Source organism: Natrix helvetica (genome assembly GCF_964273705.1).
Source record: "Natrix helvetica genome assembly, chromosome: W".
Taxonomy (NCBI): Eukaryota; Metazoa; Chordata; class Lepidosauria; order Squamata; family Natricidae; genus Natrix; species Natrix helvetica.
This window is the reverse complement of record NC_138555.1, coordinates 63226972-63239887: the sequence shown is the minus strand read 5'-3', so window position 1 is coordinate 63239887 and position 12916 is coordinate 63226972. Positions and strand designations below refer to the sequence as shown.

Genomic DNA, 12916 nt, shown 5'->3' with positions numbered 1-12916 from the left:
AGTTTCTAACCCAGACGGATATCAGAACTGCAGGCCCTGTCTTATCTGACTCAGTCCAATCAGCTGGAGGATAAGGTCAACCCATCCTGGATACTCCTCCCCCCACTATGAGAAGAGGCGTATCAGGTAAGTACCAACGCCCTATTTCTCCCTCCTCACTTTCCAGGTCGCTGTTCTCCTGGGATGAGGCTGAGGAGCTGGAAAGGTCTTCCTCCTGGACATCCAGGTAGTCAGGAGCCTTGGGAGGGGAAGTGGGGGGGCTGTGGCTGTGGCTGTTGGAATGCCGCTGCCATGCATTGCTGAAAGGCCCTCATCATCATCTCTTGGAAGTTGGGTGTCCCTATGGGAGGGGGCTGTCCCATGCCTCCCTGTGCCGGAGGAATGCCCAGGCCTGGAGGTCCTGTGGGCAGGGCTGCTCCCACTGCAGAAAGGGAGGGGGCTTGCCCCCCTTGAGCAGAGCCCCAAAGGCCAGAGGTGTCTATAGGGATCCTAGCTTGCATGGCTGGATTCCCGTCTATGGTTCCAATGGGGGAGGGAGTCCCTGGAGTCTTCCCCTCTGTGCCCATGCCTGGGGTGCTCTTGTGGCCGCTTGCCTTCTTGCAGAGCCTTTCCAAGGTCTTATGCCTTCGCCCCTCGTACTTGGAAGGAGGCTTGGAAGGCTTCTGACCCCCCCCACTCCTTTGGATCTGCCCTGGGGGAGAGGTGCTTCTGTTTGGATTTAGCCTTTCCTCCCCCCCTCCTATAGGCAGTCTCTGGGAAGGCCACTGACCTGGGTGGATGCTCCTCTGCCCCTGCGGTGGGGCTGCTGGCCGGGCTTGCATCTGCCTGGTTTCCTTCCTCCTCGGAGCTGCTGGGCGCCGCCATCTTGGACCACGTGGGTCCTCCCGGCTTCACAATGGCGCTGCGTGACTTAGAAGAAAGGGTGTGACTTTTAAAAGTGCTCACCTAGCTGCTGGGGCTTTCTGGAGCTGCCGCGTGCCCTTGCCGCTTGAATCTGAGCCTCCTGCCTCTGTCCGGTGCCGCTGTGGCCAGGGATTCCCTCTTTGGCTCCTCTGTGCTCTTCTGGCCACGTGGAGGGAGGGAGGGCGCTCCGCGGCGCTGGTAAAGCTGCGGTTCGCCGCTCAACCCCTGAGGGGAGCGGCGGATTGCTCCTGCGCTTGGAGAGCCTCCGCGACAGGGCTTGCCTCCAGGAGGCTTGTTCCCTCTTTTCCTGTTTGCCGTGCAACGGTCCTCACTGAGTGACTCCAGTCTCACTCAGTGGCCAGGGCAGCGTGCCACCCAGGGGGCTTGTGGCAGTCCTTGCTGGTGATCAGAGGCTATAGCGCGGTACTGGGAGGCAAAATCCACGGGTCCAAACCTTTTTCTTTGAGTTTTGTAAAAAATTTTCTGGACATCCAGAATGGTCTACCGTCCAGTGAGTGGACTGAGTTGATAACTGGGTAGCACCTGGTGACCAGTGGGCGTGCCCAAAGAGCTTATCTGACTCAGTCCAATCAATGAGAGGACAAGGTTAACCCAGTCTGGATACTCCTCCCCCTCACTATGGAGAACTTTGTGAAACCATGCTGGTTTCTTTTTGGATTTCTTGTTTTTCTTTTTCAGTGGTATTGTGCTGGTATGGGTTTTTATGATCATATTTTTAAGACTTTCCCAAGCTTCTTGAGTTGTTTTCCCTTTTAAGATTTTAATCCATGGAATCCTTCCCAAGCTCTCTGTAAGTTGGTTAAAATCAGCTTTTTTATTTATTAGATTTTTATCCTACCTTTATTACTTAATAATAATTAAAGGCAGCAAACATACATAATGCTCCTTCCTCTTGTTTTCCCCACAACAACAACCTTGTGAGGTAAGTTGGGCTGAGAGAGAAAGTGGCCTAAAGCTACCCAGCTGGCTTTCATGCTTAAGGTGGGACTTGAACTCCTAGTCTCTGGTTTGTAGGCCAGCACCTTAACTTCTACACCAAACTTAACCACTACACCAAACATTACTGTTGAAGTAGTTTTTTTAACTGCAGTTCTGACACTTCCAGCATCAACTTTTTTGAACCAGGAGTTCTTTTGGTTGGTCTGTCAATTATAAAGGAAACATAGCCCTGCTGCTGATACTTATGTTGCCCTTATCCCATTTCTCTGAGCAATAAGCTGTTCTGTGATGGAGCATGTATTTGGGTTTGGTTTCCTTTGAAAGGAAGCAAAATAAATTACCTTGAGGAACAGTTTTAAATACAGTAGCTAGCCAAGGTCCGCTGTTTTTATATGAGATCTCTAGAGAGGCAACTCCCCAAATGGCTGTTAAATTTGTCCCAGCTACTAGCTTTGTTTATCTGGTAGCCTAGCCTCTAAATTGGATTCTTAAACCCGAAGTCCATAAGTTTCAGTAGGGTTGGGGACTTGGATAGGAAAAAAAATTGCAATTTTATTTTTACTAGCTTCTGACTAAAATTTAGGTTTCATTCAATAATAAATGTAGGCTACAAAGCAATTTATGATCTCTAGATTCCAAAACTAATTGATAACTTCAATATATCTCACTATCTAAAATTATTTGAATTTTAATATTTTGGTATCTGTATTTGAATACAGTTGTTTCCTTTAAAATAATCTCTTTTATTTTATGCACTTGCATACATTTTTTCCTTAAAGGCGTCCATGGGTTTCACCTGATTCTTAAATGGGGTTTTTGGCACGGAAAGATTAAGAAATCTTCGTCTAAATTATGCTGTTCTTTTTAGTAAATGTTTATCTGGTTTTATAATCACAAAGAGATTTAGATTTAGTTTTATAATCTTTTAAAACTAAATCTAAGTTGTCTTAATTGCATTTCTGTCTTTCTGCTTTAGGGTCTGAAGTGTAGCAGGCCACAGTTCTGGGAGTACACCAAGAAACATGGCAACTCAAGGTATGGATTGGTATGATCAAGTTCATATGAAGTTTAAATTGTGACAAATATTGAAAGTAGCCAAGTCTCCGAAGTGAGGCGTGGGAGGAGTCACATATGGGTATTAACACAGCCCTTTTGCCCTGGAGGCTGAGGTAAATCTTGAGGCCACACCTCCGTACCTCCTCTGACCTCCCAGATTAACCTCAGCCTTCGGCCCAGAAGGAGTGTTTTTTCCTGACTCTCCCTCACTTCGAAGACTTCAAGGTTTTTTTCCACAGGAATTTTTTTTCCTTTTTTCCTTTTTTGCTCCTTTTACCTTGGGATCTACTCCTTTTACCTCGCCGCATACCAGCGCGGCCCCCAAGCGACCGGACGGCCACGTAAAGGGGGAAGTAGCCGCTGCGCCACGAGGTCCGTGGGGACGTCTGCAGGACCCCCAGGAGACCTCCGCAAGGACGCCAGCGATCGAGGAACCGGCCAGGGCCTTCCTCCAACGTTCCCGAGCCTCGGAGGAGATCGGGTCGCAGATCGGTGGCCATTTTGGATTCCTCCGCCATCTTGGAGCACGTGGGAGAGCACGTGACCTCCTACGGAGGCTGAGAGTGCTCAAAAGCCACCGCTGTAGCCGGAAGAGGCTACAAGAGGAGGCCTTAACTCTGCCGGCAATCCGGGGAGGGCCCAGAATCAGCGGTGAGCCGGCAATCGAGGCAGGAAGAGTGTGTGGCTTTGAGGATCAAGCCACACAGAGAGAAGAGGCCGGCAGGGAGAGAGGAGGTGCTACAGTTACCGTGAGTACTATGGCGGAGGTGGCGAGGAGCGGGGGTGCCGGGCCTAGATCCCCAGGGATTCAGATCCAGGCGAGGGGACCTCCAGGCAGGTTCCCCCAGTCACCAGAGGGAGGTCCCCCACCAAGAAAGGCACCCCTAGGCCCCATAGGAAGGGAACCTCTGGGAAGGAGGTTCGAATTACCAGGGCCTCTGCGAGAAGGTTCAGGGCCACCATCAGCCCTTCCCCTTCCAGATCTCGCTCCCCCTGCAGGCTTCCTGTTCTGGAGGAGACCAGGGAGACATCCCCAGGCTCCCCAAGGGGCTCAGGTAGAGGGCACAGCTCCCTGTCACCCCCCCCCCCTTTTGCCTGCCCACCCATCTGAGGCTAGGGGAGATCCCTTTGGGCGCAGGGCACCCAGCCCTGCCAGGCACCGACTGGCACCGCAATCCCCTGAACCCAGGGAAAATTTGTAACCACCAGTACTGCATCCCTCCCTCCCAGAGCTTCCTGATAGCTTCCAGGAGGTGTTAGCCAGGGCCATTGCCCAGGGGATTGCTTCTGGGATGAAGCACCAGTCACAAGGGGCCAGGAGTAGGTCTTCCGGGGACCAGTCCAGGGGACATCAGGATCAACCCAGGATCACCTCCACCAGAGAGACCAGGTCACCCTCCCCATCCACTGCCAGTGAGGCCTCCGATTTGGAGGAAGGGGAGTTGAAGGAGGTGGGGTTCTCTGAGGATGAAGACACCCAGGCCCCTGATGCGCCCAAAATTACCGGGCTCTTTCCCCCCTCCCTTTTTAGCTCCTTACTTCGTAAGGCCAGGGCTACAGCGGATCTGGACCCCCCTCCAGAGTCCACTCCTACGACTGCCACCCCCAGCACCAGCGGGGGGAAAAAGAAGGGGCCCTTCCACAGGCCCCAGGTGGAAAAGGAGGAGATCCCCACTCCAGAGATGTTTCTAGAGGTGCTTAAATCCCAGTGGGTTAAGCCAGGATCTTTTCCCAACCCAGGGGGCAATGAGCGTAGATTCTATAATCTCAATTCTACCTTTGCCCAAGCTCTTCAGGTACCTTCGGTGGACACGCCAGTTGCCAGCCTGGCTTCTGCCTCTGCGGTGGTGACTGGAGACATAGCCAACTGTCTCAAGGCAGAGGACAAAAAGGCAGAAATGATTTTGCGTAAGTCCTTCCAGGCTGCATCTGCCTCCTTTTTTAATAGGTCAACAGTGCTGTAGCTGGAACAACTGAGAGACAGGACCTCGGCCACAGAGGTGCGTTTACTGCAAGACATCTCCAAGGTGCTGGCAGCCACTCAGTTCTCGGCGGACGCCACGCTGGATGCAGTTAAGTATGCCTCTCGAGCTTTGTCGTCCTCTGTAGCTTCCAGGCGCCTGTTGTGGCTACGCCACTGGCAGGCGGAGTCTCGAGCTAAATGGGACCTGACAGGAGCCGACTACACCGGGGACAAGCTGTTCGGTTCGTCACTGGATCCAATCCTGGTGGAGGACAAGAACAAGAGGAAGGTCTTCCCATCCACGACCAGGAGGTCAGAACACCGACCGGCCCCGTACCCCAGGAGAGCATCTTACCGCCCGCCTGACACGGACCCCCAGAATCAGAGGTACCCGGTTTCCAGGTTCCACAGGCAGGGGGACAGACAGTTCTCTAGGGACAGATTCAGAGGTCAGCAGCAGGGCAAGCGGCCCTTTCGAGGAGGGGGCGGCCGTCCTTTCCGCAGGTCCAAGTGATCTTTGCGGGGATCACTCCATTGGCGGTCGCCTCTCCTTATTTGCGGATGCCTGGGATCGCATCACCTCGGACGAGTGGGTCCTCCAGACGGTCAAGCTCGGGCTCCAACTGGAGTTCCGCTCGCAACCCCCGAATAGATTCCGCATCTTCGCCTCCTCCAGAGATCCGGCCAAGCGGACCCTGATGGCCAAGGCCATAAAGCACCTGTTAGACATCAGGGCTATAGAGAGAGTACCAGAGGGGGAGAAGGGCTTTGGATTCTATTCGAACCTGTTCTTGGTTCCCAAGAGCTCAGGGGGGTGGAGGACCATCTTGGACCTTAAACTGCTCAACTCCAGAGTGGTCTACCGTAGGTTCAAGATGGCCTCGCTGAAGTCCATCCTAGAGGGCATCAGGCAGGGCGATTACCTGGCTTCCATCGACCTCACGGAGGCTTATTTACATATCAGAATCGCCCCTGAACATCGTAGATTCCTCAGATTCTCCCACGAGGGCAGCCACTTCCAGTATAGAGCCCTCCCCTTCGGGCTGGCCTCTGCCCCCAGGACCTTTACCAAGATGCTGGCCGCGGCTGCGGGTCACCTTCGTTCCTTCCCAGTCCGTCTCCATTGTTACCTGGATGACATCCTAGTCCTTGCCAGGTCGCCAGCCGCGGCAAGGCAGGACCTGGGTCTCACCATCGACACGCTAAGGTCCCTGGGGTTCTCGATCAATCTCGAGAAGAGTCACCTAGCCCCTACTACCAGACTCCAACACCTAGGGTCCATCATAGATTCAGTGTCTGGAGAGGTCTTCCTCTCCCGGGAGCGTAGGGACAGCATCGTCCAGCTGGTTCAGGAGATTCGCAAGTTACGCTCTGTCCCTGTAGTTCTTCTTTCCAGGCTCCTTGGGAAATTCATTTCTTGCATAGGGATCGTGCCTTGGGCTCGTCTCCACGCCAGGGAGCTCCAGTGGTTCCTGCTCCCACACCAGAGAGCCGGGACGAGCGACGCCAGCTTCAAGGTCCAGGTGTCACCCCAAGTTCTCCTATCGCTCCATTGGTGGTTGACCCCAGCCCTAGACAAGGGGTCACTCTTCAGAGAACCAGCAAGGAAGGTACTCACGACGGACGCGAGTCTGTTCGGCTGGGGAGCTCACCTGGACTCCAACCGACCTACGCAACAACATCAACTGGTTGGAGCTGAGGGCCATCCATCTGGCCCTACGCCACTTCAGGGCTACGGTGACCGACCAGCATGTCCTGGTCCTGACGGACAACGTGGCAGCCAAGGCCCACGTGAACAGACAGGGAGGCACCCACTCCAAGGCTCTACGCGACGAGGCCCTCCGATTGGGGAACTGGTCAGAGAGGAACCTCCGATCCATCAGAGCAGAACACATCTCGGGGACAGAGAATCAGCAGGCGGACTGGCTCAGCAGGGAGACAGTCGACAACGGAGAGTGGCAGCTCCACCCCGACACCTTCCTGCAGATCTGCGAGAGGTTCGGACGCCCGACGGTGCATCTCTTCGCAACTCCAGCGAACGCCCAGCTACCGACCTTCGTGTCAAGGTTCCCGTCCAGAGGCACCATGGACACGGATGCTCTTCGTTGCAGATGGCCGTCCGGCCTCCTCTACGCTTTCCCTCCCCTTCCCCTCATTCCCGGGGTCCTGAGGAAGTTAGTGACAGAGAGAGCAGAGATGGTTCTAGTGGCCCCCTTCTGGCCACGCCGCCCCTGGCTAGCAGACCTGGTGGAGCTGTCTTCAGCCCCCCACTGGAGGCTCCCACTAGGGGAGGTGTCCCTTCACCAGGGGTCCCTGGAACATCCAGACCCGGAGTGGCTCCAGCTGACCGCCTGGCGATTGAGCGGGAACAACTGAGAGGGGCACACTTCTCCGTGGAGGTCATTAAGACCGTCGAGGCGTCCAGGAGGCAGTCCACCACTCACATTTACAACGCCTCCTGGGCCGCCATTGCGGACTGGTGCCAAGCAAGGGGTCTTGTCCCGACTTCGGCCTCTGTGCCCCAGGTGTTGGGCTTCCTACAGGAAGGCCTAGAGAAAGGTCTGGCACCCAGCACCCTCAGGAGGCAGGTCTCTGCCCTCTCCACTGTCCTGGGGGGGGGGACTCCCCGCCTTTGTCTCAACATCCGGTCCTTAGGCGTTTCCTTAAGGGAGCGGCAAATCTGAAGCCCCCCGTAGTCCATCGCTTCCCTACCTGGGACCTTCCCACGGTCCTCCAGGCTTTAACGGAGGCACCCTTCGAACCCTTGAGGGAGGTCTCCCTCCAATTCCTGACCCTTAAGGTCGTCTTCCTGGTTGCCATCACCTCAGCCAGGAGAGTTTCTGAGCTCAACGCTCTATCCAGCAGGGCGGACCTCTGTTCCTTCCTGGAGAACCGGGTTGTCCTCAGACTGGATCCCACGTTCATGCCCAAGATCAACTCCCCGTTCCACAGAGGACTAGAGATAGTCCTGCCGGATTTCTTTCCTCAGCCATCCAGGGATAGAGAAAGATCCTGGCACCGGCTGGATGTTAGACGAGCCCTGCGCATCTACCTGAAGCGCACGGCGCCCTTCAGGCGTTCAGAGGCCCTCTTCGTCTCTTTTCAGCATTCCACCCGAGGAGCCAAGGTTTCTCCGGCCACCATTAGCAGGTGGATCAGAGCAGCCATTTCCAAAGCCTACGAGGCGCAAGGTCTTCAGGTTCCAGGGGGCATCACCACACACTCCACCAGGAGTGTGGCTACCTCAGCGGCCTGGGCCACTCAGGCTCCCCTCGAGGAGATCTGCAGGGCTGCTGCTTGGTCTTCTCCATCGCCTTTCATCAGGCATTACCGGCTAGACGCGTACACCTCCGCGGACGCGGCCTTCGGGAGGAGGGTTCTGCAGGGAGTCTTAGACTCTCGTGGGGCTCAGGCCCATTGATCCCTCCCAAGGACATCTAGCTTTGGTATGTCCCATATGTGACTCCTCCCACGCCTCACTTCGGAGACTGTCAGTTGGTCTTACCTGAACTGCATGTCTCGAAGGTGGCATGGGAGCAGTCACTTCCCCCCCGTTTTGGCGCCCGTGCCAAGGGCCTGAGTTAAGCTCAGCGGTCAGTCAGGGACCAGGCAGGAAGGATGTGTTTGTGTTTTACCTGTCCCTTCCTCTTTCAGGTTCTTTGCTACGACCATCGGTTAATCTGGGAGGTCAGAGGAGGTACGGAGGTGTGGCCTCAAGATTTACCTCAGTCTCCAGGGCAAAAGGGCTGTGTTAATACCCATATGTGACTGCTCCCACGCCACCTTCGAGACATGCAGTTCAGGTAAGACCAACTGACATTTTCTACTCTTAAAAATCGTAAGAAATTAAATGTATCTAAGAAAATAAATCTAAAATTTAGTTTTAACATAACTTGATTTTAAAGTTTAATGTTAAACAGAAGAATTATGGTCTGCTCTGTACAGTTGCAGAGATGCTCAGACATTTGCCACAAGTTAAAATTGAGAGGAATTTTAAAGCAGCTCATTAAAAAAATGAGTAAAACATAGCTATGTGCATGAAATGGGAAAAAATGTCTTGGATCTGAAATATACCATAAAGTTCCACAGGTTATGCCAAATTATTTCAGATAAGCCATGCTTTAGCAGAACTGAAATGGAACGTTGGTCCTACCTGAACGTTCTTCTCAGCGTGGCACAGGACGGTCCAGAGATGGGTTGTTCAATCCTTATTTGCCCAAGAGACTGAGTCATAGTTGAAGCCACGCCTCCAGCTCCCCCCTGCTTGGCTCCAATTCCGACGAAGTGAAGCTCCGACTAGGGAAACAAAAGAAGAGCAGGCCCTGCCCGGCAGCATGACCAGCCCCGAGGAACAAAGACCTAACCGAATAAGGGGGGATCTGGACCGTCCTGCGCCACGCTGAGAAGAACGTTCAGTTAGGACCAATGTTCCTTCTCCAGCTGACGGTGCAGGAAGGTCCAGAGATGGGACATACCAAAGCGGCAGTCTCAAGGCGGGAACTCACTGGTCCGTAGTTCCCAAGGGGGCATGCACTCTCTGAAGCACCCATCGTCCAAAGGACGCCTCAGCGGATGCAAACACATCCAACTGATAGTGCTTAATGAAGGGCGATGGAGATGCCCACATAGCCACCCTGCAAATATCCCCAATCGGTGCCTGAGTGTTCCACACGGCCATGGTGGACGTGCTCCTAGTCAAATGAGCAGTGATCCCCAGTGGCACTGGCCTACCCTGTGCTTCATAAGCCTGAGCAATACAGGCCCGCAGCCAATGCCCAATGGTGGAAGGGGATACCCTAGATCCTACAGCAGATGGCTGAAATGAGACAAACAAGGCCTCTGTCTTCCTGGTGGGCGCTGTCTGCCTGATGTAAATGCGGAGAGCCCTCCGCACGTCCAACTTGTGCCAGGATTTCTCCTTACTATGACTGGGATTCGGAGAAAAATCCAGAAGGACTATCTCCTGGGCCCTATGGAAATAGGAATTAACTTTGGGAATGAAGGTGGGATCAAGTCTCAGTACGACTGTGCTGGGATGGAAGGCACAGAGGTCCTCCCTCACTGACAGAGCACCCAGCTCGGAAATCCTCCTTTCAGATGTGATGGTGACCAGTAAGGCCACCTTCAAAGTGAGGAACTGCAAGGAGACGGTCCTCAAAGGTTCAAAAGGGGGATCCATGAGAGCCAAGAGGACTGTGGACAGGTCCCAAGACGGGAACCTATGAACCACCGGGGGCCGAAGGTTCGCCGCCCCCCTGATAAACCTCTTCACCACCGGATGATGGCCCAGGCTCTCCCAACTGTCCAGCACCAGGACAGCAGACAGAGCCGAAACCTGCCTCCGGAGCATATTATGGGACAGACCCTTCTCCAACCCATCCTGGAGGAATTCCAGGATGTGCAGCAGAGAGGGGCGCTTTGGATCCACGTGCGCCTCAAGGCACCACTTACAAAAGGTAGACCATGTGGCGTTATGAATTCTGGCAGTGGAAGGGTGCCTAGATGCAACGATAGTCTGGATCACCCGCGGGGAGAACTTGGACTCCCTCAAGATTTCCCTTTCAAACACTAGGCGGTCAGCTGGAGCCGCTGAGGCTCCGGATGGACCAGGCCCCCCTGGCGAAGGGAGATCCTCTCTTGGGGAATCCTCCAGGGTTTGGCAGTGGACAGACCTACAAGATCTGTGAACCAAGGCCTGCGAGGCCAGTAAGGGGCAACCATGATGACCTCTGCCCCCTCTCCCACTATCTTCCCCAGCACCCCTGGGATCAGTGGAAGAGGAGGGAATGCATAAAGCAACCCCCGGGGCCACTTGCTGCGCAAGGCACTGCTCCCCGAGTTGGGAACTGCGTGAAAAACCTGGGGAGCTGGGCGTTCTCCGGAAACGCGAAGAGGTCCACCTCTGGCTGTCCGAATCTCCTGCAAATCTCCTCGAACAGCTCCGGGTCCAGTTGCCACTCCGTCTGGTCCACCGTGGCCCTGCTGAGCCACTCCGCCTGGTGGTTTGCTTCCCCGGAGATGTGCTCCACCTTGATGGACAGCAGGTGCCTCTCTGCCCAGCGGCCCAGCCTCTGAGACTCCTCCCAGAGGACCTTGGAATGCATCCCTCCCTGCCTGTTCACATGAGCCTTTGGGGCTACGTTGTCTGTCAGCAGCAGGACATGGCTGTGTGCTACGAGGGCCTGAAAGTGTCGAAGGGCCAGATAAGCCGCCCGCAGTTCCAGCCAATTAATGTGTGTAAGGTCCCAGGGAGACCAGCGACCCTGAGCCAGCTGGGTCCCCAGCAATGCCCCCCAGCCATAAAGGCTCACGTCCGTGGTCAGCGTGAGCCTCTGCAGCTCCCTGAACACGCACCCCTTAGCTAAGGCCGGAGAGGTCCACCACTTTAGGGAGAGTCGCACATTGGCAGGAACCTTAACTAGAAACGGAGAGGCGCTACGCTTGCTCCTCTGGTATGGGAGCAAGAACTACTGGAGGGGTCTAGCATGAAGCCTCGCCCAGGGAACAAGATCTATACAAGAGATCATCTTACCTAGCAAGTGGGACAAGGTAACAATGGGCACACGCTTCTCTTTCTGCACCTGCTGAACTAGTTTCACCAGACTAGTCCTGCAGTCTTGAGGCAGGAAAACCATCCCTGTGGCAGTGTGAATGACCGCCCCCAGATGCAACAACCTGGTAGAAGGCCTCAGATGGCTCTTCTGGAAATTAACAGAGAACCCATACCTCTGCAGGCTCTCCACTGTCAGGCCAAGATCCTGAAGGGACCGCTCCGGTGACTCCACCTGGAGGAGGATGTCATCTAGGTAGCATTGTATTCTGATAGAGACAGCCCTGAGATGAGCCGCTAGAGCTGCCAGTACCTTCGTAAAGGTCCTGGGGGCTGAAGCCAGCCCAAAGGGAAGAGTCCTGTACTGGTAGTGGGTACCAGCATAGGAGAACCTAAGAAACTTCCTGTGCTGGGGAAAAATGAGTATATGCAGATAGGCCTCTGTCAAATCAATGGACGCCAAAAAATCACCATCCGTGACACCTTCCAGAATGGAACGGAGGGATGCCAACGTAAACCATTTATACACTAGATAAGCGGTTCAACCTTTTAAGGTTCAGAATCGCTCTCCCCCCCTTCCCCCCCAGGACTTAGGAACCACAAAGATGTTAGAGTAGAACCCCCTGCCTCTCTCCTCCTGTGGAACTAACTCAATGGCCGGGATCTCCAACAGGTGCTCAATCGCCTGACGCATAAGTTCCCTCTTAACCTCACACTTGGAGGACGTGAACATTTGAAAGCAATTCGGGGGGATGGAAAGGAATTCCAGCCGCAGACCAAATTGAACAGTATTGAGGACCCAGAGATCCGATGTAATACTCTCCCACCGGTCGGCAAACAACGCCAACTGGCCACCAATGGGGGCTGCCGAGGCCCATTCATTTATTCCTGCGGAAGAGGCATCCGCCTGCCCCCCGAAAGGGCTGCTTACTTTCGGGCTGAAACCGGGATCTATCCCTGTAAGAAGACCTATCCTGCCCCCTGTACTAGTGCGGCTGGAACCCCCTAGGCTGATAATCATAATCAGCATCAGCACTCCTATAGGGTGCCCTACGTGTGTAAGGTGTAAACCGAAGGTCCTGTTTCTTAGTTGTGGCTGGCAAAATCTTACGTTTGTTCCTATCCTCAATAAGAATCGGGTCCAGGACTGCGCCAAACAGATGCTTTCCCGTATACGGGCCCGCCGCCAACTTCCACAGGCAACAAGCTGTTTGGAGCTGCATTGGACCCCATCCTCGTCGAGGATAAAGACAAAAGGAAGGTCCTCCCATCCAACACCAGACGCGCAGACCACCGAGCAGCATCCTACGCCAGGAGAGCCTCTTACCGACCACCAGAGCAGGACAACCAACAACACAGGTACTCTGCTCCCAAGTACTCCAGACAGTGAGACAGGCAGTTCTCCAGGGACAGGTTTAGGCCCCAGCAGGTCGGCAAGCGGCCCTTTCGAGGGGGGGCGGCCGTTCCTTTAGCAGGGGTAAGTG

General features: G+C 54.5%; 1 protein-coding gene across 9 annotated transcripts in view; it reads left to right on the top strand.

Annotated features, from left to right (window-relative positions):
* The window catches only part of LOC309400793 (catenin beta-1-like), an 89750-nt gene that overhangs the window by 48697 nt on the left and 28137 nt on the right, over positions 1–12916 (top strand). For 6 of the 9 annotated variants that reach the window (XM_081969469.1, XM_081969470.1, XM_081969465.1 and 3 more), the window contains exon 2: positions 2840–2898. In XM_081969469.1, the coding sequence (XP_081825595.1) occupies positions 2886–2898 (13 nt within the window). In that variant the 5' untranslated portion in view covers positions 2840–2885. Of the gene's footprint in view, positions 1–166; positions 227–2839; positions 2899–12916 lie in introns of all 9 variants that reach the window. The other 3 variants (XM_081969468.1, XM_081969467.1, XM_081969464.1) reach the window with 1 other exon arrangement.